Consider the following 22,264-nt stretch of genomic DNA (forward strand, 5'->3'; position numbering starts at 1 on the left):
AGGTCTTTTCCAATTCTGTGATTCTGTGACTGATTCAGGATGGAAAAAGCCTGTTCAAAGGGCAAGCAGCACCAAAGGAGGAAGATGGGGAAAAGTGGAAGGAAGTGGAAGAATACAGAATCGGCTCACTTAACATCAGCCTTTGTACAGGTCAGATACACAAGTTCTTTCTGGTCCTCTTCTAAATTAGAAGACAACTGCTGAGCTATCAAACACATAGTAACAAAGATCTTTAAAATCTTCGCTGACCTAATTACTTTCACTTGGTTGTACTGCATGTTTCTCATTAGCAAACAATTTGATGAGGTTAAATTTATATTGCTGGCAACTACTAGCACCAGCTCAACTTGCAAAGAGAATTGAGCATAACTTGCTTTTCCTTATCAGTGTCAGAGGAATAGAATTGGTGAACTATAAAAATAAGTGCAATCTGTCTGACTGTGAAAAAGAATGCAGCATGATTAAGAATAATTGTGGGCCAGATGCTGAAGATTTCCCAGCAGCTTCAGAAATTTCATAAAAAAAAACCAACCAATACCTAGTTTAAATAGCACCTTTATTCCAATAAAGAACCTCCTACATATTGCTGGGGTAGGGGATATTGCCTCAGGAATCGTAGAAAATCTCAATTTTAGCTGGCCTTAGAATAAAAGTTCCCTTATATTATTAGTTAGATTCAAATAGCTAGAGTTAAGTCTATTAGAGAAGATGGAGGGACATTCTCTCCATTCCATATAAGCATGAAGTTCCATAACCTATTTTCAACTGTCTTTCATGCTTTCTCATAAAAATGATAATCTTATCATTACTATTTTATAGTTGAGGTAGTATTTGCAAAAGCCCCAAAGCAAGTGCCATGAAAGACAGAAGCTCTTATGATGCTCAAATCAGTGTCAAGGAGGACAATTTTGCACCTGGATTTATTGTATTACTGCTGATACTGTGGAAAAGCTGGTCACAGTTCCATAGTTATGAACGAATTTTGCAATAAAAGCACGGATTCAGCTTCTTGACTTTATATGATGGATAAAGGTTATCCTTCCTGAAATCCACTAAAAATTTACTAATACATCTTTTGATTCATTCAAATAAATAATTTGTAAATGAATTCTTTTAAGGCACACATCAGTATCAGATTTGTCACCCAAAAGACACCACATTCCTCAAAAATGTTCTCAATGTACTCAAACTCTAACAAGATTTTACGACAAGAAATTAAGAGGTAGCTGAGCAAAGGTACTACTCAATTTTCATTTTACAGGCCAGCTTGGGTATATCTCAAGTTAGGACAACAAACATGTAAGTGGCACCATACACAACAAAGTGGTCTCATCTGTTTCACATTATTAGAGCATTATTATCTAAATGCATCAAGAATAAGAGAAGCTGAACTTGTATCAAGAGTTCTCATCAATGGATGGCTCAGCTGCAGTGTCACTGCCAACCAGTGGTTTCATTCCCACTAGTCCCCATCCTCTTTTCCCACTACATTTTCCTTTGCTGTTTGCTCCCATTTGCTTTCCGCTGCTGTAGCGATGGAGAGATTATAAGATGGTCACCGACGGTCACTTCACAAGCAAGCAATACATTCCTTTTCTATGGAGAAAGAATGGTTTATGGATTGTGTCTTGAATGACTCATTCTGTTACTGATTAGGGGGTTCTGCACAGGGGATTTCTTCCACGCAAAGGGTTTAAGATAGTATTATTATACTTGAGTATGTTTCCACGGAATATTCAATTTCACTTTTTTGTTGTTTAAAGCAATTACCCAAATGTTAATATCTTTTGCTGCTGTAGTTACTTTATTAGATTCTCCTGGCCAAACACCTACACAGGCTAGCAAATGGCAGAACAAGAACGAAGCATCTGCTTTTCTGTTTTTCCTCTTCACATTATGTCCTGAGGTTATTTGTGCCTCATTTAAGAAATGGGTAGAGTTCATCAGAAAGGAAACAAAAAAGCCAATTACTGAATGTTCTCATCAGACATGAGACAGCTGGAAAAAAATCCAAAATTTTCCTGTTCTTTGACTGAACAGGCCTATCATGGTAATTTTTGTTGAATGCTAACTTTTTCATAGTGACTTCTTGCAAAACTAGGCCTAGGAAGTTAGCAACTGATCAGACCTGAGAGTCACAACACCGTAAGAGGCATGTACCTCATTAGAGCCACAGCATGAATGGAGGTCCTAACACACGAAGTAAGCAAGGTCAGGGAACACTAGAGCATAAAGTCAGGAAGAATTTCTTTTAAGGATTTCCAGGGGGGCTTAAATTGGGCCTATTCATAGAAAAAACAGCACAAAAAGTCTTGCCTTGTCCAACTGATAGAAATCTCTTTCCAACACTAGCTGACTTCATCTAGGCCAAATACTGGCATGACCAAAGTTTTCTGTAAAACTATTTATCACATAAGCCTTGTCAAATAAATACTCGGAAGGAACTTCTTTTCCAACTAGGAGGTACTGATACAAGAAGGTGGAAAACAGTCTAAATAAATACAACGTTTGTCATTAACATAGAAGTGCACTGACACAGATGTCACAAAAAATAGAAATATACAATACTCACTGATTATAAGTGGGTTTAAAATCACTTTTGCTATAGTACTGCTTAGCATGAGACAGAATCTAGAAAGTCCACTGCTTTGACAATACATTAAAGAAATACTTTTGCAAGATCTGTAAAGAAAACCTTCCAAAAACAGGAGTGGGCCAACAGGTGAAGGAATTGGAAAGAGACCCTCATCTTTTCCCTTCTCCACCGTCTTTAACCTCTTTTTTTTTAATCCTGTTCTCTGCTGCTTTTAAAAGCTGTCTAACAGTTCTAGTGAAATGGTAGTGGTTCCATCTCATTCAAGAGTTTTAAAAGTGAATAGATGTGGTTTTACTGCAGTTCTTTTCACTTTTTTCTTCAACTTATATGCAAATAAGGGTACTCAAACAGCTGATTTTCACAGATACAGCGAGATGCAAGAGTGGTCTAGGTACACATGTTCATTATTTTACTTCATAACTAATGGATTATTTTGTATACCAGAAATTCTATCTTTATGTGCAACTTCTTAATGAAATATTTACTGAAATACACAGCTGCATAATCTTTACATATACTGGCAAGTAAGCACCCTATAACCCTACCTGAAGCTGATGCAAGTATCCAAATATGCTTATATTCCCATTAGTATGGTGGGGGGCAGGGAGGAAGATGCTCAGCTTTGAGGAGAACTACATTATTTTTTAAGTCCTATTCTGATGAATGAGGTAAATATGGTCGGTGAAATCAGGTCATAATGTTTTGCAATTCTGATACTCCATCTGTGATCAAGTAGATATATCCTTTTCTGTATGCGTTAGTACAACAACCTGGAGGCAATTACAGCTATAGCCTTCATGGGAGAACAACTTTGTAAAAAGTAACTTAACAGTGCCGAAATCAAAAAAGTCAGAACCATAAATCTTGGATCTTATTCAATCACGCACCAAAAAACAACCACCGTACAACTCACTTCAGTTTAAAGATGTGTCATAGAAACTGAGTTGAAAAGCAGAATGTTGGTTTATTACCCACCGCAGTTTCTGGTTATACTGCTTGACTTTTTCTAGTGAGGCTGCATTAATCTGAGCTTGAAATTCTTCTACTGAGACACTGTCTCTGTAATAATATCCTTCCATGCTCTCCAATGCTGTGAAAAGAGAAAGGAGAATGGAGAAGAGAAAAATCGGTATTAAATATTTACTACTAGCCTTTTTTGTAGCTTTGTTCACAAATTAGTGAATTACTTTTTTTAACCTTGATGCTGTGACTCCACTGTGGATTGCTGAGCTGTTTCCGTATGTCATCAAATTCATACGGATCTCTCTTTAAGATTTCACTTACAAGAAAAATTATATTTCTTGCCCTGTGGAAAACATAAAGGAGTTTGGGTTCCATTGCTCTAATTGAAGTACTCCTGCCCTGTGAACGTAAATGTGGGGTTTAGTTACGATATAACCTAGAAGAAAACAGTAGGATGAGCTGGGTTAGAGGAAAGAAAAGATTAATGTACCAGTTACTTTCACCAGCTACTTTAACAACTTCTTACAAAGCCTGATTTTGTGAGACATGGAGCACTTGAACCTCTAATTATTTGCACTGATAATTTGAATGCCTTCTTCTGGATCAAGTAAAGCAAACTTCTCTGGATCTCTGAAAATGCTTTATAAGCTCCTTTTAAGGGATCAGGTAAGTTTCTAAAGTCAAATAATTGACTATGTCCACCTTTGTTGTATTCACTTCACCAAAGGAAGGATGAATATTGCTACAAGAACTCAGGAACTAAATAAAGACTTCCATTAGAAGAAGGATCGTATGTCCTTCTCATATGATCATTGCACAGAAATTAAAAGGAGGAAAAAACGAATGCACTACCATTCCATTTTGGGATGCTCTTCCTAGCAAGAGTTTTCAGAAAAAGAAAGAACAACATTACCCCAGCCCCTTTAATTTAGACACTCAGAGGAGTTTAACTTTTTCTCTGGCCAAGTCAAATCAAGTGTTTGAAAGGGTCTCAAGAAAATTTGGACTGGAAAAATCAAGATCTTCACATTAAGAGGTTAACCTTATTATAAGATAAAACACAGGCTCTTGGTGAAATAGGTCTTCTGGGAAGAAGCATTAAAGATTTTACAATTAGGAATATTGCCACTTTAATAATCCATCCACGTTCTAAGAATTCATCACCGTATCAGAAAATGCAAGCAATAAGCAGAGTTCTGATGGAAACATGGTGCTGTCTTACAGCTTCAGCTGCACACAGAATATTAATTCTGCTTGTACTGCTTAATATGACCAGTTAATACATAATTCATTCACAGTGAAAGAACATGCAAACTGCACTCCTCTTCTGTGCTTTCAGAGTTTGTAGTTCTACTTCTCTGCAAAAAATACTGAATTTCAACAGTCAGACTTGCTCCTTAATGTCCTTGGTGCTAAGTCACACCAGACAGCCCACACAAATATATCCACTGAACTCCATTTATAATGGCATGTTAGTGCAAACAGAGTTGTTAATCTGTACTGCTTATTTTACTGGCATAAAGTTGGTTTTATCCAATTAGATTACCCAACCGGGAAACTGTCATCTGTCAGGACTGGCTGGAGCACACAGTTCTGCCTCTGTAGGCACTGCGGGGACCCTGCTCACGGGTGCTGGCAGGGAATCCCAGTGTGTGTTTTGGCTCTCCCCTTTTTGTAAGGGTTTAACATTTTTCTATCTAATATATTAGAAAGCTCTTTTGTAAGGAAGCTTTCCTTACAAACATGTCTTCTATGGTATCCTTGAATCCAAGTTAGGATATTATGGTCTGAATGCACAGACAACTGATTGGGAAAAAAGCCTGGAAGGATGGGTAGGCTGAAAGGGTAGTGGCTAATGGGACATGGTCTACCTAGGGGCCCATTACAAGCAAAATACCACAGGGATCTATACTATTCAATAACTTTATCATGACCTGGAGAAGGTAAGTCAAGACTGCAGCTAATACCGAAGTGGGAGAAGCAGTGGATACACTCAAGTGCAGGGCCACCTAGAGAGGGACCTAGACAGGCTGGAGGAATTGGCCAGCAGGAACCTTGTGAAACTGAACAAAGACAAATTTCAAGTCCTGCATCTGGGAAGGCAGAGCCTAAAAAGCAGCTCTGCTGAGAAGGACCTTGGCATCGTGTTAGACAGCAAGCTGAACATGAGCCTGCAGTGTTTTCTGGCAACCAAGAAGGCCAAGGGCATCCTAAACTGTATTAATATAAGCATGGCCAGTAGACTAAAAAGAAGTGCTTGTCCTCACTTTACTCAAAACTCATTAGATAGCCATCTTGAATACTGTGTCTAGTTTTGGGCCTCACAATACACGAAAGCGGTTGATCAACTGGAAAGAGCTGAGTAGAGGGCCACCAAGATGGTTATGGGGTGGAGCACATGCTCTGTGAGGAGAGGCTGAGGGACCTGAGCTTGTTCAGCTGGTACAAGCAATGGTTTTGGGAGCGACCTACTAGCCAGGTGCCATTAGTTACCAGGAGGTCAATGAGAAGACAGAGCCAGGGTCTCCACAACAGTGCAATGCTGGCAGGACAAGAGGCAATGGACAGAAATTGAAATAAGAGATGCTTCAACTCAATAGAAGGAAAGCATTTTTTCACCATTAGGGCAGTCAAGTAGAGGAATAGGTTACCCAAGAGGTTGTGCAGTTTCTGTCCTTGGGTATTTTCAAGATCCTACCTGATAAATACTCAAGCAACCTGGACTGATGTCACAGCTGATGCTGCTATGAGCAGGCGGTTGATCTAGAGACCTCCTGAGGTCCCCTCCAGTCTGAATTATTCTAGGATTCTATGAAAAACTAAAAAATTTTAAACCCCTACATAACTAAGAAACGAAGTGGCAATTTTAAATAAATTTAATTTTATTTTTAAATAAAGCCTCTTTTAATTAAGCTTATTTACTGCTGAGATCTCAATTCCAACATAGGAAATAGAGAAATATGAATGCTGAAATATCTCAACATTCTCAGACACCAATCCTGCAAATCAGAATCCTTTTGAATGTATACACTTACCAAAAAAAATTCAGTAGCACACTTAATCCCTTCCCAAATCTAAAAAAATTAGTGTTTCCAGGATTTCATCTGAACCAAGGTATTTTCTGTTCTCTTTCATATGCCTTTTTGTCTGCTCTACTGAAATGTGTCTCCTGCTCAGTGTTCTCATTTTCCCCCTATGACGGAAATCAATCTGTTCAAAAGAAATCCACTGAAGTCTGTCTTTATTAGTTTGTTTAAAAATCAGACTTCAGGGATCTTATTTTTTAAAAATTGTGTGGTTTAAGTTTACAGTAAGTTTGGCTATTTCTTGATGTCTCTTACTGTTTGCTATTTACTTTTACATCCTCCTTATCTATCAGAGACCAAAACCTCCTCGAAATCTTCATTTGTATACTTGACTTCTGCCTATTCCACATAGGTCCTGAAAGCCTTTCGCAAGGTACGGAGTACTTTCAGCTCCCTCTGAGATCAAAGGCAGCTCAAGGCAATCAGCACCTCGCACTCACCATTTCAGTGAATCAAACTCCATGCTCCTGATGACTGTAATGACACTGCAGCTAATGCAGGCTGCCTGCAATTTATGAACAGTCTGAGCATCAGCATCACCATTCATCACTTCAGTAACGTTTGCAGTGTCGTAACTAAAAAAAAGCCTGAAATTTAAGTCTTCATAACGTTTTGAAGAGACAGAATTCTCAGGGGATAATGATTTAGTCCTTAATTTTGAAGTAACAGGAAAAAGATTACGATAGCATTTGGAATGCAAAACACTTTCAGAAGCAAGTTTCATAATCTGACTATTGTCCACTAATGTCTACAAAGAACAGAACAATATTGATGAAAGAGGATTGATTTTTTGCATTGGAATCATATAACAGGTATAAACTTACAAATGTATACCCATGCCTCTATTTTTTTAATCACAAATCTCAGCATTTCTTAAATTCATATTTTAATTCAAAGTTCTCAGTAAATTCCCACATTAAACAACATTTTTAAATATAAGCATTGTGGCCTTATAGTTACAAATGATTTAAATCAGAGTGAAGAAATACGGTTTTAGAGAGAGTTACATATTATGTGAAAGAATTGGGATGGAGGGTGGAAATGAAAACTCAAGTTACCTTGTGAAAAAAGTACTGGGTGGATTTTAAATCCCCCTCCATTCTTCAGCCTTTGAGGAAGCTGTTCAAAATGGTAACTATCAAGGTAGAAGTAAACCTTCAGGGTTTGCCGGCTTCCTTCTGCTTGGTATGTGATTGGTACATCTAAGAATACAGTCAGTGTTACTATTTCATGAAAAGCAATGAGACATCCTTTTCCAGAAACTGCTGCACCCAAAATTCACACAGTTAGGTAGAAATCACTGCAGGCACAAAACTAGTCTGTCCAGTATTTTACATTATACTCAGTGTTGGCTGTGGTCACTTTTGACTTATCTATTATCAGGAAATAGGTAAACAGAAAAGCAGTGACCATCGTCTTTGCCAGCCTGTCAATGACAGCAAAAATACTAAGCAAATAATGTAGTTGGCAACATCCTACTTGTATTCCCTGTAAAACTGAAGAAACAATTACGTACAGCACAGTTTGAAATCACTGGAAGGATACCTTTAGACATATTTCACATGCCTTCCTCAGGTGCATGATGTATAAGGTCAGTGTGATATAGAGAGTCAGAGTCTCCTCAGATTTGTGTGGGATAGAACACAGGTAAAAATATACACTAGCTACCAGCATATTCATTAAAGGATTATTAAAAATCAGGACTCAACTCAGAAAACAAATGTATTATGGTAGAATATAAAAAACTGTAAGTGCACATATGATTACACTTTGACAAGCTAAACGTCATAATACATCAACTGGTGTAGAGTTCAGGGCAACCAGCAGTATACTTTTGCAGTTACACTGATTCCTCAAAATACATTGTGTGTATTATGCCAGGTGATTAACATGTAATGACCATTAGCAAAAGCTGATGAAAATTTTCCATTTAGCCAAATCTCTCAGAGGAATTCAGTTTAATTCAAGCTTTTTATGTATTTAATGTTTAAGTATCATTTCCATACATAAGTCTCCGAGTTGAAAGCAGTAACAGTAAAATCTAGTGATTTGCATTAATAATATTATTATGTAGTTTTTACACACTGTGTGCATAAATTATTTTGTACCTAAATGGAAAAGATTTCAAAGGAATTTTGAATTTTCAAAGGAATATTTTTCACTGTTTTTGGTAATAAGAAAGACTTTTTTCTTTTATTAATTATACATAACGATAAATAAAAAACCCGAATCTGCCAGTTCCTTGTCTTCTGTAAGCACAGTCAGGATGACTGTGGTGGCAGCACTTAAACCAAAAGGAAATAGAGTTTATTGCAATCCTAGAACACACGGACCTTCTGTTTATCTCTGTTTTAGCAGAGACACTTCAGTTGGAAGATAGAGCAATATGAACAGTTCATGACATGAGCATAGGGTCAATTCCCCATCAGGAAGCCCTCCTGTAACTCTGGTTCCATGTTGTTACCTGGCTTGGCAGGGCTCCTTTGTAAAATAAACACTCCAAACAGGGTCCGTCCTTGAACTATACAGAAATAAAAATGGTCTTATACAGGCTAGTTCCTACCTGACTACCAGCCCTGCGCTACTGAATTCTTCAGAGTACAGGCTCACTAGTAGTTTTGTGGTGGAGCTTTGTGTCTTCTGGTTTTGGTTATTGCAGAAGTTCTCTCATGTGTGGTCCCAACCCAGCAAGGGAATTGTTTTAGAAAAGCTTGATGTGAAGCAGACATGCTTTCCTCCCTTCCCAGGGGAGTTACGAGACTTAGGAAAAAATGAGGCCTTTTTGCTCACTACACAAAGTTCACTGCAGGAAAGCCTCGACTGTCTGAAAACATATTAAAAAAGGAGTGGCTGAAAATGAGTGAAGGGCACAAACAGCAGACTGTGAAGACAGTCCCTTCCTGCGAGCTGGGTAAGTATCGGGAGGTCAGGACTCTGGTCGTCTGCACCAGCGGGCCTCAGAGGAAGTTTCTTGCACAATCTAAAGCTATCCCAGTACTGTTTGTTGTCTCCTTTCAAGGAAAAATTCCAAGACCTACTTGGTCTTTCAGTCAATAAAATGAAATGGTTTTTATGCTCCTCCACCTCATCTCATTTGCATTTCTCTGTTTAGACCTTCAAGCTTATTTTACACACGACTCTTCAGTAACAACTAGATCCTCCTGGGACCTCCCTGATGCAGTCACATACTCCCAATGGAAAATGCAGTTAAGCAAACAGTTTTGCCCCCAAGGTTACTGCCATTGCCAGATAATGATTCTGCATTGTCACTGATGTTAGACGTACTTCAGGAAACCTAGGAATATTAGGAAAGCTACGGATCTACTAATTCTCCATAATCCCAAATTATATAATATTCCCTGTGGGAGGTAATGTTCTAGGAGAGAAAAATGTTACAAATACAGAAAATGTTTCTGAACAGTAAAGCCCAGATATTAATTATTATTACTCACTCGCAACTAGTGGTTCTGGCTCTGATTGTCTGAAATAAAAAGTAACTTTTTCCAAGTCAAACAGCGCAACCAGTGTATCTTCTAGCATGGCTTGTTCATCAGCCTAAAAAAGGCAAAAGAAAAACTGAAATGGTCATTTCAGCCAGATGTTTTCCCTACCGGAAATAATACAAGAGTGGGACATAAAAGTAGCTACAGAATGTTGCACAACATTTCACTGATGCAGCGTATAACTTAATTAACTCCTAGAAATGTAAATATCTCTGTTGCTATTGGCCTTTTCCCTTTTATTACCAGTCCAGGATTATTAAAATGAAAGATATCATTTCACATAGTAAATTAATAGGTAATTTACAGCTACCATTACTTCTCATGGCTTTTAATCAAACAATACTGTAATTATTCTGTATGTAAGATGCCAGAGTTCAACAGCTTGTCTTGACACCAGGTATAGCTTGTAAATTAAGAGAAGGGAAATGTGAAAAACAGATTCTTCTTTTTAGCAACTTGCTTTAAAAAATGCCTTAACTTTAGCATTTCTTTCATTTATAAACAACAGATGAGAGTTCATCGTGTCCACTCTAAGCACCAATAATTGAACCAGTAGCTCAGAACAAGTACAGCTCAGTGTGATTTGCACCTTCGCCTACAAACCTCTAGATGCAAATCAAGTATGTAGATATGCCAATATTCTGATTTGCACCTATGGTTCACTCTGTGTACTCCTCATCTAAAGAGACAGCTAAAGAGATCCAGACTAATTTACCAAAAACGCTTGATGAAGTAAATTACTAACTTCTCAGGACACTTTACTGAACCCTCAAAAAGGAAAAAAGTAATCTACAAGTATGATTACCTTGAGTCAAATATGCAGAGCAATTATAGCAGAAATCAATAATCACTTAAAGTAATTCTATTCTTTATACAGCCTTCCCCTAGCACCTTAAGTTAGCAAGAGCCAAATGGAAATCTAAGGCATGCATTTTTCCTCCTCTAAGAACTGAAACAGTAGGAAGGCAAAGAATAATAAACTACCTGCCTATAAAATTAGAAAATAACTATAGGTTACTGAATTATAGAAAGGAAAAAAAACCAACCCATGATTTTCTCTGATCTATATAGCAAAATAGCTTTCCCTCTTGTATTTATGAAACAGCAAAGCTCCTAGAAATATTTTGTCTCCTGGTTCAATTTATGAAGTCTCTATGGACAGCGCAGTTTTATCAGCAGAATAGTCTGAAAACCGTTCAGTGACATGGGAAATCTTTGCACAGCTGCTCATTCTTTACTGAACTCTGGCCATAATGAGTGCAATTTCCTTCAAATACCCTTGTTTAAAATAACATGGATCATTGTAAGCAAAATAGTGCGAGAAGGTATTGAAAAAGTTGCATTTAAATACTTTTGCCTTGGTTAACAAGTTGGACAGAAGAGACTAAATTTAACTTTATTTTCAACTCGACAACGCGTACTGCTGCTGATTATGTGAAAATAGCTAAGTAACATGCATTTTCACTACAAAGAAAATCTCTACAATCTTGAAAGAAAAAACAGAAGAATCCTGCACTGTAAAGGCAACGGTTATTTTATGATAACATTACAACTAAGTACATGGAAAAACATAAGACAGGCACCAATTGAATTTACTCTTGAACTCTGAGGACTGCAGCACCAGGACATGTTGGTGCCGCGCGGTGCTAAAAAGCATCGAAGACTCAAGACACAAGCCCGAGCTCCCCTGACTGTGCTTTCTTCACATACTCCTCACGCGGATGAAGAGCCCTCCCGTTTCTCTCAGGCACCGACTTGATCTGTTTTTAAGCTGCACACCTCATCCTGACGTACCCTGTCCCACGCAAGCCCATGCAGGTACCTCAACTACCTGTGAGGTAGCTGCTCACACTAGCTCAAGTCAATGCTCTCCAACCACACCACAGACTAATACTTTATGATTGTGATTTAGAAATACCTCTATTTTTATTGATCTCTTCTGCTTCTAAGTTTATCAGGTCAACTTGTCAGCAATTTGCTGCCGACATAGACAAAGGCAAGGGAAGAAGACCTTTGATACACAGTCTGTTATTTACATGGACTTTTATACAGTAAAAAAAAGTACCACACCAGTTATTTTCAGCGAGCAGCTCCAGAGTTAAGACTGCCATGGAGCAGACTGTACAGATGGCTTCACAGCTCCTCAGGTAAGCAGGAACCAGTCTAGTGTGAGAAGCAGCTTAAAAAGCTGAGGAAGCACTTTGGATAACTGAGGATTAGGGGACTGCAAAACCATGTCCCCTTTTTAATTGTTTCTTAAGCCATAGCTTTGCTAAGCCTTGTGAAGAAATACCAGAAATTTCCAATTCCCCTGACAGGCTACGAGGATTTGCCCTATGACAGGAGCAAAACAGACTAGCATGTCTAGTCCTTCAACTACGACAGACATTGTTTTTTGGGGAAGGGAGTGCTGAAATTACCCACATCAGGTATTTTTTTTATCTTGCATTGCCGTTTATTGCAAACTGAAGTTCTGGTTACCACCAAATAGCACATTCACTCCTAGGGAACAGCTATGATAGCAGTGGGGAGTCAAGGGTAAACTCACTATCTGCTAACTCAAAACAAACATAATACTGCCTTTGTGAAAAACATATTTCCCATACCACAAACAAGCATTTCCCGTATCTGTAATTATCTACATCACAAATTTTCCAAATAGCAGCTAATTAAGTAATAAGCTAAGCACAAAGGACACAGAAAATGACATTTATAACTAAGACTGTTTAATTGTGCCCCCAGTTCAGGGAACAAACACGGGCTGTGACCAAGCATGCCACATGAGGAGTCTTACCAGGTTAGGCGAGAGCAGGGACTGGAAATGAAGGAGAAGACCCGCACTGGCTATCTGTTCCAGCCACCTTCTGCTGGACTCCAGTGTCTCCATTTCATATTCTTTATTGTTGTCAAACATCTGATTTAAGGCCACCATTAGTTGCTCTGAAAAAGCACAGACTGTGGCCACTAGGCTCTGACAGAAGACCATGTCTCGCCTCAGTTGTATCTCGCTATCTGTGACAGGTGAAAGGCAAAAGAGGAAAAGCAAAAATGGAAGGGGACATTAAATAACAGCAAAGGAACTGGGCTGGATTTTTTTTCTTTGTCTAAAAATCAAGTCATTTTAATGTAAAGTAAATTGGAATTTTACAACCTAATGTTATTCCCAGTAAATAGCACTCTATGACCAAAACTGCCTTTTTCCACATTAAAAGATTATTTCATAATTCTAAAATGATATAGAAATGTATTTAAAATCTGGAATTTAAAGTAGTTCTTTTAAACAGCTTATGTTTATCTTTTTTAAATTTTTAAATGCACATGCCATCAATTCTATGTATTTTGATGTTACAAGGTGACGTACGTGAGTCAGACCTCTTTGCTGCAATGTGAGAACCAGCTGGGCACAAAAACATTTACTTTCCACAGGAAAGCAAGGATAGCCAGAAGCTCTCAATATGACTGCATCATCTGGTCAACTGCACAGCTATCAGCTGGGTAAGGCTGACAAAGACTTCCTGCTGCAAAGTGCAGACAGGGTATATAGGAATGTTGCCACCAGAACACAATCTATCCAAATACAGTGTGTGTGTGTGTATATATATATATATATATATATGAATATGAAATCTATGAAAAAAGCGCAGAGCAGCATCACATTTCCAGGAAGCAGCAGGAGATTTATGGTGTCAGGAAAGTTCAGGACAGGTCTCTAGGTAGAAGTCTATGGAACCATTAGCAGCTGATTTAAAAGGGCAGATTTAGACTAGATATAAGGAAGAAATTTTTGACAATGATGGTGGTGAAACACTGGGAGAGCAGTAACACTGGTTGCTCCGAGAGGAGGTAGATGCCCCATCCCTGGAAACATTCAAGGTCAGGTTGGACGGGGCTCTGAGCAACCTGATCTAGTTGAAGATGTCCCTGCTCATTGCAGGGGGGTTGGACTAGATGACCTTTAAGGGTCCCTTCCAACCCAAACTATGCTACGATTCAAATTAGGGACTAGCTAACCTACCAATCCATTCTGGAGGGCACAGGCATTAGATTAGCTAAAGGTGAAAAGAGTTAGAAAGGGAAATATGTTCTCAGTAAAGCACAAAATTGTGGTGATAAATATTCAGTGCTTCCTTCTTCTCCTCTTTTCTGAAGGTCTTCCAAGTATTTTTATCATTATAAGCTGTCAGGCAAACATCAATCACAAATGGTACAGGTAGACTAAATCTTTGTCAGAGCAAAAGAAGAAGATTAGGTGATATCAAGGTCTTTCCAAAGCCTAAAATCTTTGTCCTCACTTTTAGATTCCTCTGCCTCTAAGAGGCTTAGATCCTTTTCCACGTTCTCTATGGACCTGGCAAGACTTTAGATGACTGAGTAAGTCAGCAGAAGTAATTCTGTACTTACAAAATTAATACTGATTTTAAAAATGTGCTTTTCTTGGACTCCAAGTATTTCTCAAAATAACTCCATTCTGTCTGTTTTCCTTCTGAGATCTTCTTCAATCTTTTCCTTGACTATTGATAATAGTGACGATTCTTTTACTTATCATTTTGATTCCATTTGCCAGACTCTCAGGACCTCAGGAACGTTTTCCACAAATGATCTAATCACTACTGCTTCTGCACTGCGACTCATTGCTTTTTGTTTTGATCATTATAATTATCCTCTCTCTCTCTCTCTCCAATCTCTCAAGTTGTACAGAATCCAGTACAGATAGAAATTTCATCTTTAAAACCTCCACCCATCTCCAGCTTCAAAAATTCCACTGGCTTCTCCATGGTCAAAAACTTTTCAATGTCACAGCAGCACTCAGGGATTTGAGCCCAACACACATCCTCTCTCCTTGCTTTGCTCAATTTTATCTCTGCTTGTCTAACAGCAGCTGACTTTCAGTGCCCTCCTCTGTACTGTCTTCTTCTGAAGCAGCCCTCTTGTGTCTCCAACACCTCGTTTACAAATCTCATTTAATACTACTTGAACATCAGATAACCACATACAAGAGCACTTTGGGATCTTTTTACAAAAAGATTTTTATACAAAATAAACTAAAGAATTTCTGGACTTATGAAACCATGTAAATAGGGAAAACTGGTTTAAAAAAATAAAGTCTGGGGTATTTTCTCAAGTCACTTCTTATTTTAAAACACCTGAGGAATTCCTAAAAACTTTTACAGTATTTGGAAGAAATCTGACAACAAAGAAAAGTTATATTCCCCTTTATAAAACTGCTGTTCCGTGCCATAACAAAATCAGGAACTAATAATGCATTCTTATAGTGCTGCAAGATGGTTAAAATAATGAGCTTTTACAGTCAAATGTGACTGCTTACTTGAACATTTATGCACCTACAAACTGTAGAAATCTTCTGCTATAAGTATTACATTCTAAACACTGACTTCCTGACCTTCATTTTGCAGACACACGTGCCTATTCTGTGTATTTGAAGCTGTATGCTGTATGGAGTGATGGTAGAATAACCCACAGAATAATCAGACCCCTTCCAGTTCCAGTTAAGTTCCAGGAGGGACTTAAACAAGGTATTCTCTAAAAAAAGATAAAAGGGTAGTTATGGGTTAGAGTAGTAAGGTAAGTCTGGAAATAGATGGGAATCCAGAGAAAAGAAAAAACACAGCAAATAGGAAAAAGCCGAAAAGAAGAAAGACAGCAGAAGTACTGTGCATAAGCTCAGTGATTTAGTAGTTACTTCATCTGCCAAGATCCAAAGTAAATGGCCAGAAAAGGTATTTTGCATTAAAAAAAAAAAAATGTGCAATGTTTGCTAGAAAATGTCTTTGGAATTGTGGTGTTCTTCAGGAATCCTCACTGTAAACACAGGGGTAAAGTTGTTGATTATCAGGTTATCGTATCTGAGATTTTTCCCCTTTCTCTAAACACAGTATTCTGTCCAAAAGCAAAAAAAATCTCAAACCACCCACGTTCACTTCTCCCACTCCCAAAACAAGCAAAATTACCTGTATACTCAAGAAGTGCCAAGAGTATTCGTGCCTTCACCTCTTAAAGAAAAAAGAAAATATATTGAGGTCATGGTTAAAAGTGTTTTCACCAACATTATAACGCATTTGCAGTTTCTCATTTTATACCAGCTTGACTCCAATTTCTTGTGTAGGCAATCCTGATTTATACCTACAAAACAGTAATGAGTCTCAACTTCACTTAATTTTACATATGACTTGATAAAATTGATAATATCAAAAGCACCAACACTGAGAAAGACACATGAAGAGGCAGTTCTATCTCAGAGTACGTGTGTAGCAGCTGGCCAGTGCAGGACCACATATGAAAAATTCCAGTCTTAAAACTTTGAAAAACGAGACCAGTTTTCACCAATTCCCACACTACCCCAATTCTTTCTTTTTTCTTTTTCCTCTCTCGTTCCATACTTAAAATTATCCTCATTTTAATGTATACCAAAGCATCCAGGAAGAACACATCAGCATTTTCACTTCATTCTCAGCCTTCAGGATTTTATTTTGCTTCAAACATTTCCTTTCACTTAACAAGCTATGAAGTAAAAAAGCACAGATTAAAAAAAAAGTCTTAATGTACACTGACAAAACTTTGATTTTATATCTCTCTACGCTATTTTTTTTGTTTCTTTTTTTTTTTGGAGGGAGGGTGCTTCTCAAGGTTTGCAGGCGGAAAGAAGTGATTCTTCCCCTCCACCATGTACCAGAGCACAAATTTAAATGCCTTAACCACCACTGCAAGGAACAGGCAGATTAAAAAGCTACCATAGCCTTAGAGAGAGTCGAACTTCCAGCGCACCAGTTGTCCTACAGTAACTGCCCGTAGCAGCACACCACTATTTCACATGCTTTCGCAGCTTTCCAAACTTTCTTCCATACACACAATTTTCTATGCAGTCCTATTCCAAGCCCTGCTCAGTGGACCAGCAGAGCTGCTATGGGGTATATGGACAATAGGATAATTTGGGAATATGTTGCCCCCTACTAAAACTAACCTGACAGGTTTGACATTGAATCGTTTGAAATTTGAATATAACTCAGATGACAGAACTGACATTGCAGTTGACTGTATCAACAGCACAGTCTGGATTCTGCGTGTACTTGAACAGATCTAGAATCTTCCCCAAGGCTGACCATGCTTAAAAAGAAGAAAACCTTTCAAGCCTGATCTTCGTCTGTGCTGTACACACACTGCGAAAAGAACTGGCAGAGCCTACGCTTCTGAAACGCATGCCCACCATATCTCGGATACAAGCATCACAACACTGGTTATTCTCAAAAATTGCCTGGTGATAGGTCTTTGCCTTAGCCATCTGTCTTTTTAAAAAAAAAATTAGAGAGGTTAATAACTTGGCATCTTGGAGTCTGAACATAGCATAGTAACTGAAAATACAATATAGGGAAATATAGTTTTTATCTGAAGAATTTAGATATCTTGAGGCTATTACTTGCAGCTTGTTTTATATGAGATTTGTCGGATCTTTGAATTCAAAAACATCTGAGGTATCTGTAAGTAATGATTTCATGCTCATGGGAGAATTACAGGACACTGCAACTCTCCTTTATCATTGCTGTATGTCTTCTCCGTTTCAAAATATACCCACAGGCAAGAGAGTATTTTTAGGTTATTTGTATAAGTAGAGACTTACCTGAGGTTAGAAGTGAACCTTGAATGTCACCCATTTGCTTTTCAAAACACTCTAAATGCTGTGGAAGTTTTCACCCCTTCTTGCTACATGGCATATTGAAAGTAGTAACTTCTTTTATTCTTAAACATTCTTTTGCACTTTTTTTTTTTTTTTAATCATGCTATTCTGCTTTTCTGATCTCTGCCAGTAAAGGCTAGATTTTAGTTTTATTTTGTTTATCACATCTGAAAATATTTTTTAAATAAGACTGAGATTTGCACTGCATGTTTTATGATTTAAGTTGAAATAAATTTTTCATACCTTTAATGACTGAAAGGTTCTTTCACTCCTCACTCCTAATTTAAATTAAAATAGATGTGAACTTTCTCAATTGCACAGTACACTCAAAATTATTGTGCTAGCAAAACAACTGCACTTCCTCACACAGTTATGTGACTAGCTGACTACAAATCCGACTTGCTGTGCAACATCTCTTCTTTTGACCAAAACCCTTACCTTTTTTCCTTTGAGAAAAAGCAACTACAGAAATTTCTCCTCCTCTTTGTTCTCTTTACACCTTTCTACTGTTATGCTGGCCAGTTTTGGTTTTTTCTTTCCTTCTGAAGGGTCCCTTTCTTTCCATCCGTCTTGTTCATTTTCCTGGTTCCTAATCGAGTCGTCCCTCTTTTGCTTTCCAATTCTCATGTTACATATCTCACGTACATCCAGAATCCTGTACCTGCATTATTCTTTCTCTATTCAGTGACGTTGAATTCCTGTCCTGGCTATTGCTCTCTCCTGCACTAAAATCAAGCACTCCAAAGATCTGCCTGTGTCAACAACTTCTCTTTATCTTTATTGGTTTAACAATTTGGTAGGCCCAGTCACTCTAAGAAATAACTTTCATCTTTTATTTAGTTACTTAGCTCCAGATAAATCCTCCTAGAATTTGTGTACTATTTCAGAGAACATGTCAATTCTATCAACTTGATTAGCCTTCTAGGGTTGCCTTGTACTGTAACCACAGAAAACTTTTCTTTTTCTAATGATAAGGTAGGACAAATGAAATGAGACAAAGCAATCTCCACATATGTTTTAAATTTACTGTCAAGGAAGGTTTGGTTGTTTTTTTCCATTTTTTTTAATCTGTGCAAACCTCCTTAGATTTTTATTATAATTGTTCTCCCAATTCCAATACTAATAAAAAGAAAAATTACAGACCAGAACAATCCTCCTCAAGGTATTCTGAGTTTTCCCATTTCTTCATACTTACTAAGCAAAGTACATAAAAAGAATCCTAAGATCGAGAACTTAAAAAGTCTCATTTTTGTGGGGCTCCCATGTCTCCTTCTGCTTTAAAACACTAATCAGTCTAATCTAATACAGCATATTGTACAGTGCAACAGAACAATGAGTAAAAAATTACAATAGCCTGTGATATTTTTATGAAAAAGAGTCAGTTTTCAATAAGGAGATGCATTTACTGAAAGCATTAATCCTTACTTGAGCATCCATCAATAATGGTTAAGTATGTTTATAACAATCGGAGTTTTTAATTACATTTTTTTCCCCCAGGGTGAACAAAGTTGTATTTGGGGTCTCCTTTGACTAATTCCTCTAGTACCTGCTAGAAGAGACAAATACATCTGCTTTCCTCAATTATTAAAATACTGCCTTTTACTTACAAACAAGCATGAAGATTCTTCTAAAATCCCAAAACCTTGTTCAACTTGTTCTCACAAACCCAACTAAGCAGTCAAATTAGGGGACACCTTTTGTTTTTTCTGAATCAAGCGAATAAGAAGAAAATGGGGATGTAAATCTCCATACCATGTGTTACGATTTTAGCCAGAAATAGTTCAGGGCAGTATTAGAGATTCTTCTAGATACCCTGACCATTTGTGAACACAATGCATAAAGGCAAGATTGGAAAGGAGAAAACAAGAAGTGAAGATATGAAGGGAAAACTTAGCTGCTAAAGCATTTTTAACCCTGCTTTGTGCTCATCTGATTTCAGTTAGATCCAGCTGCTGGTTGTGTCTCAAGTTTAATTTATACAGGCCTAAGCCTGTCTAAATCACAGCAGTCTCCCAAAACTGCCTGAGGGGCACATTTCTGCCCTGAATCTTTTCAACATTGAATTACATATACCTGTCCAGACATGCCTTGGAAACTAAGGCTTGAGAAGCAATTATTCACTTCCATTCTCCTATTTCTCCCTCCTGCTGTTTGTGCCAGGGAACCCACAAGAACCTAGGCTCTCAGTTATCCATTATGTCACACCAACCCTTTGGTCCCGCAGGCAAATCAAAATTATGACAAAGACGTGGATCATGATTCTCCAGAGTACTTCTCAGGAACAAGTATTCGTGAATAGGAATCAAATTAAAGAAAAAAAACTGCAAGAGAATAGAAAGATGGTGAAAAAACAACCTAAGATGATAATTCTACATGTAAACCCATGTTATTTGATTAAGAAGATGGTACAGAAGCCAATTTTTGGAAATCCCTGACTCAGATGCCATGGATGGAAAGGGAGAGCCAAGAATAAGGCAGACAACTTCTGGAACATGTCGATGAGAGAAGGTAAGGCACAGTATGTGCTCTCCTTGAACAGCACAAGAACAATGCCTTTTACTATTTAGCTCTCTGAACTATGCACCATTCACAAGCATGACAGTTGCAATAAAGTTAGTTACTATAATGTATTAATAGAAAAAACCTCTTTTAATCTTGATTTCTAAAACACTAAAAAATGCCAACAGTTTTATTGTTCTGTAAACATCAAGATTCCTTCTTATAAATATCACCATTACATTACAGTAGTATTGTAAAATGGGAAGTTTTGTATTATAGAGAGGCAGCAAGTCATTTGGACCTCACTGAACTCTCCCACAAAATCTTGTGGTAAGTTTAAAACCAAATTTATCTGAATAACCTTAGCTCAATATTGAGGATATATGACCTATGTTGAAATGGGTTAAGTCTATTAATTCTATTTATGGGCAAACGATTTGTGTGAAAATAGTCTGTTAGGCTTGGCTTCAGAAGGGGGCCAATGAAGGACTGTTAAAAACATATTTCCATTCCTCCTGAACTGTGAAAGAAACCATGATTAATATGTGAATATAATTTGGCTTAGGCTGAAGATAGACCTGTAGAAAAAAGGATCCAAAAATATTTATTCTTTTTTCACTCAGTGACAGCCACCATTAAACTAAAAGAAGTATTCTTAGTATTGGAGAGTCAACCCACTGTGATTGACTCAAAAACCAGAAGATATTTTTGTAGTTGTTTTTATAATTTCCTAACCCAGGGTCTGAAAATATGACTGTATCTGAAATGAGAAATACCAAAAGTCAGAGGAGGAGGAGTTTGTTTGGTTTGGCCAGTTTGTTCTCGGAGGTTTATCTTACTAGAACTTATCACGAAGTTCTTTTCCAGTGATCTGAAATTTAGCAGTTTCATTAGAAGACACCATGGAAGTCAGCCAACAAAACAAAAGCAGCTAAATACACACAGAAATCATTTAAAGCTAGACCTGATAAAAGTTTTTGTTCCCACATAGACTCCTAGTGCAAGTAGTTTTATAAAAATCATTTTGCTCATTATTTCTGGTTCTCTATCAAATGGCACAGGAAATAAAGCAGAAGGTACAGGCAAGATTTTCTGAAAAAGAAATCCCAGTTACTTGCTTATGTAGCCAGAGGAGAGGACAGAAAATCCCAACTCACATTGTTACTTGGTGGTGAAGAGCAGCAGAGCACTAGGTAACTTTTAGACAGTGGTGGGAGGGAGGTGGAGGGAGAAGGAGTGATAGGATCAGTTGTGATGGAGTGAGTAAGTGAAAACCAACAGAAGAGGTCTGCCTTCATGGAAGAAGAGGGAGCATGATTTTAGAGGGATAATGATTCCAGATTGATGACAGATAAGAGCAAGATACAGGACAAAAGTTGTCCTGCAGAGTCTTCATCTTTCCATTTAAGATGGTAGAGAAAAGGGAGTTTAATTTCAAGGAAAGCCCCATTTTGGTGTATCAGTCCCACAAAGTTCTGTGACAAATCAGTCAAGCCCACTGGACTTCAGCAGCAGCTGAAATAACATAGGACATGCAACATACGGTTCATTTCTTTTCACTTGTCAGAAGAGACCATTTTCTCTTCAGTATCTGAAGACAATAGGGTGAGCACGAGAAAGCTGAGATATACTCCACTAACTCTGTCACTAAGAACACAAAAAAGTCCTGAAATTCAGGCATTTCCCATAGACTACACTGTGTTCAGCAAACCTTGCCTAGCAGCAACACAAAGCAGTTGTATCTTTTCCCCTCCTCATGCTCTTTATTGTTTGTAGTGTTTATTTATGGTCATGTTGTTCTTACTAACCTTCAACAAATTTTCTGATATTCTGGGCAAGACTTTGGACGCTGCTGGGGAGGTTCCAAGGGTCTTGCTTGATGTGGAGTCGCAGCCTCTTTGGACAATTAAGCTTTGGTTCCATTTCC

The 22,264-nt window shown here is 37.8% G+C and overlaps 1 protein-coding gene across 1 annotated transcript in view; it reads right to left on the minus strand.

The window, feature by feature from the left end:
- Positions 1–3,567: 3,567 nt before the first annotated feature.
- Positions 3,568–22,264, minus strand: part of PREX2 (phosphatidylinositol-3,4,5-trisphosphate-dependent Rac exchange factor 2) — a gene marked incomplete at its 3' end in the record, with an annotated part of 98,949 nt that continues 80,252 nt past the window's right edge. The window contains 6 exon segments of the mRNA XM_010294405.1: positions 3,568–3,686; positions 7,704–7,847; positions 10,098–10,200; positions 12,943–13,160; positions 16,118–16,159; positions 22,146–22,264. The exon segment at positions 22,146–22,264 is cut by the window's right edge and continues 2 nt beyond it. Coding sequence (XP_010292707.1) covers positions 3,568–3,686; positions 7,704–7,847; positions 10,098–10,200; positions 12,943–13,160; positions 16,118–16,159; positions 22,146–22,264 — 745 coding nt within the window.

Source organism: Phaethon lepturus, unplaced genomic scaffold, assembly GCF_000687285.1.
Source record: "Phaethon lepturus isolate BGI_N335 unplaced genomic scaffold, ASM68728v1 scaffold7559, whole genome shotgun sequence".
Lineage (NCBI taxonomy): Eukaryota > Metazoa > Chordata > Aves > Phaethontiformes > Phaethontidae > Phaethon > Phaethon lepturus.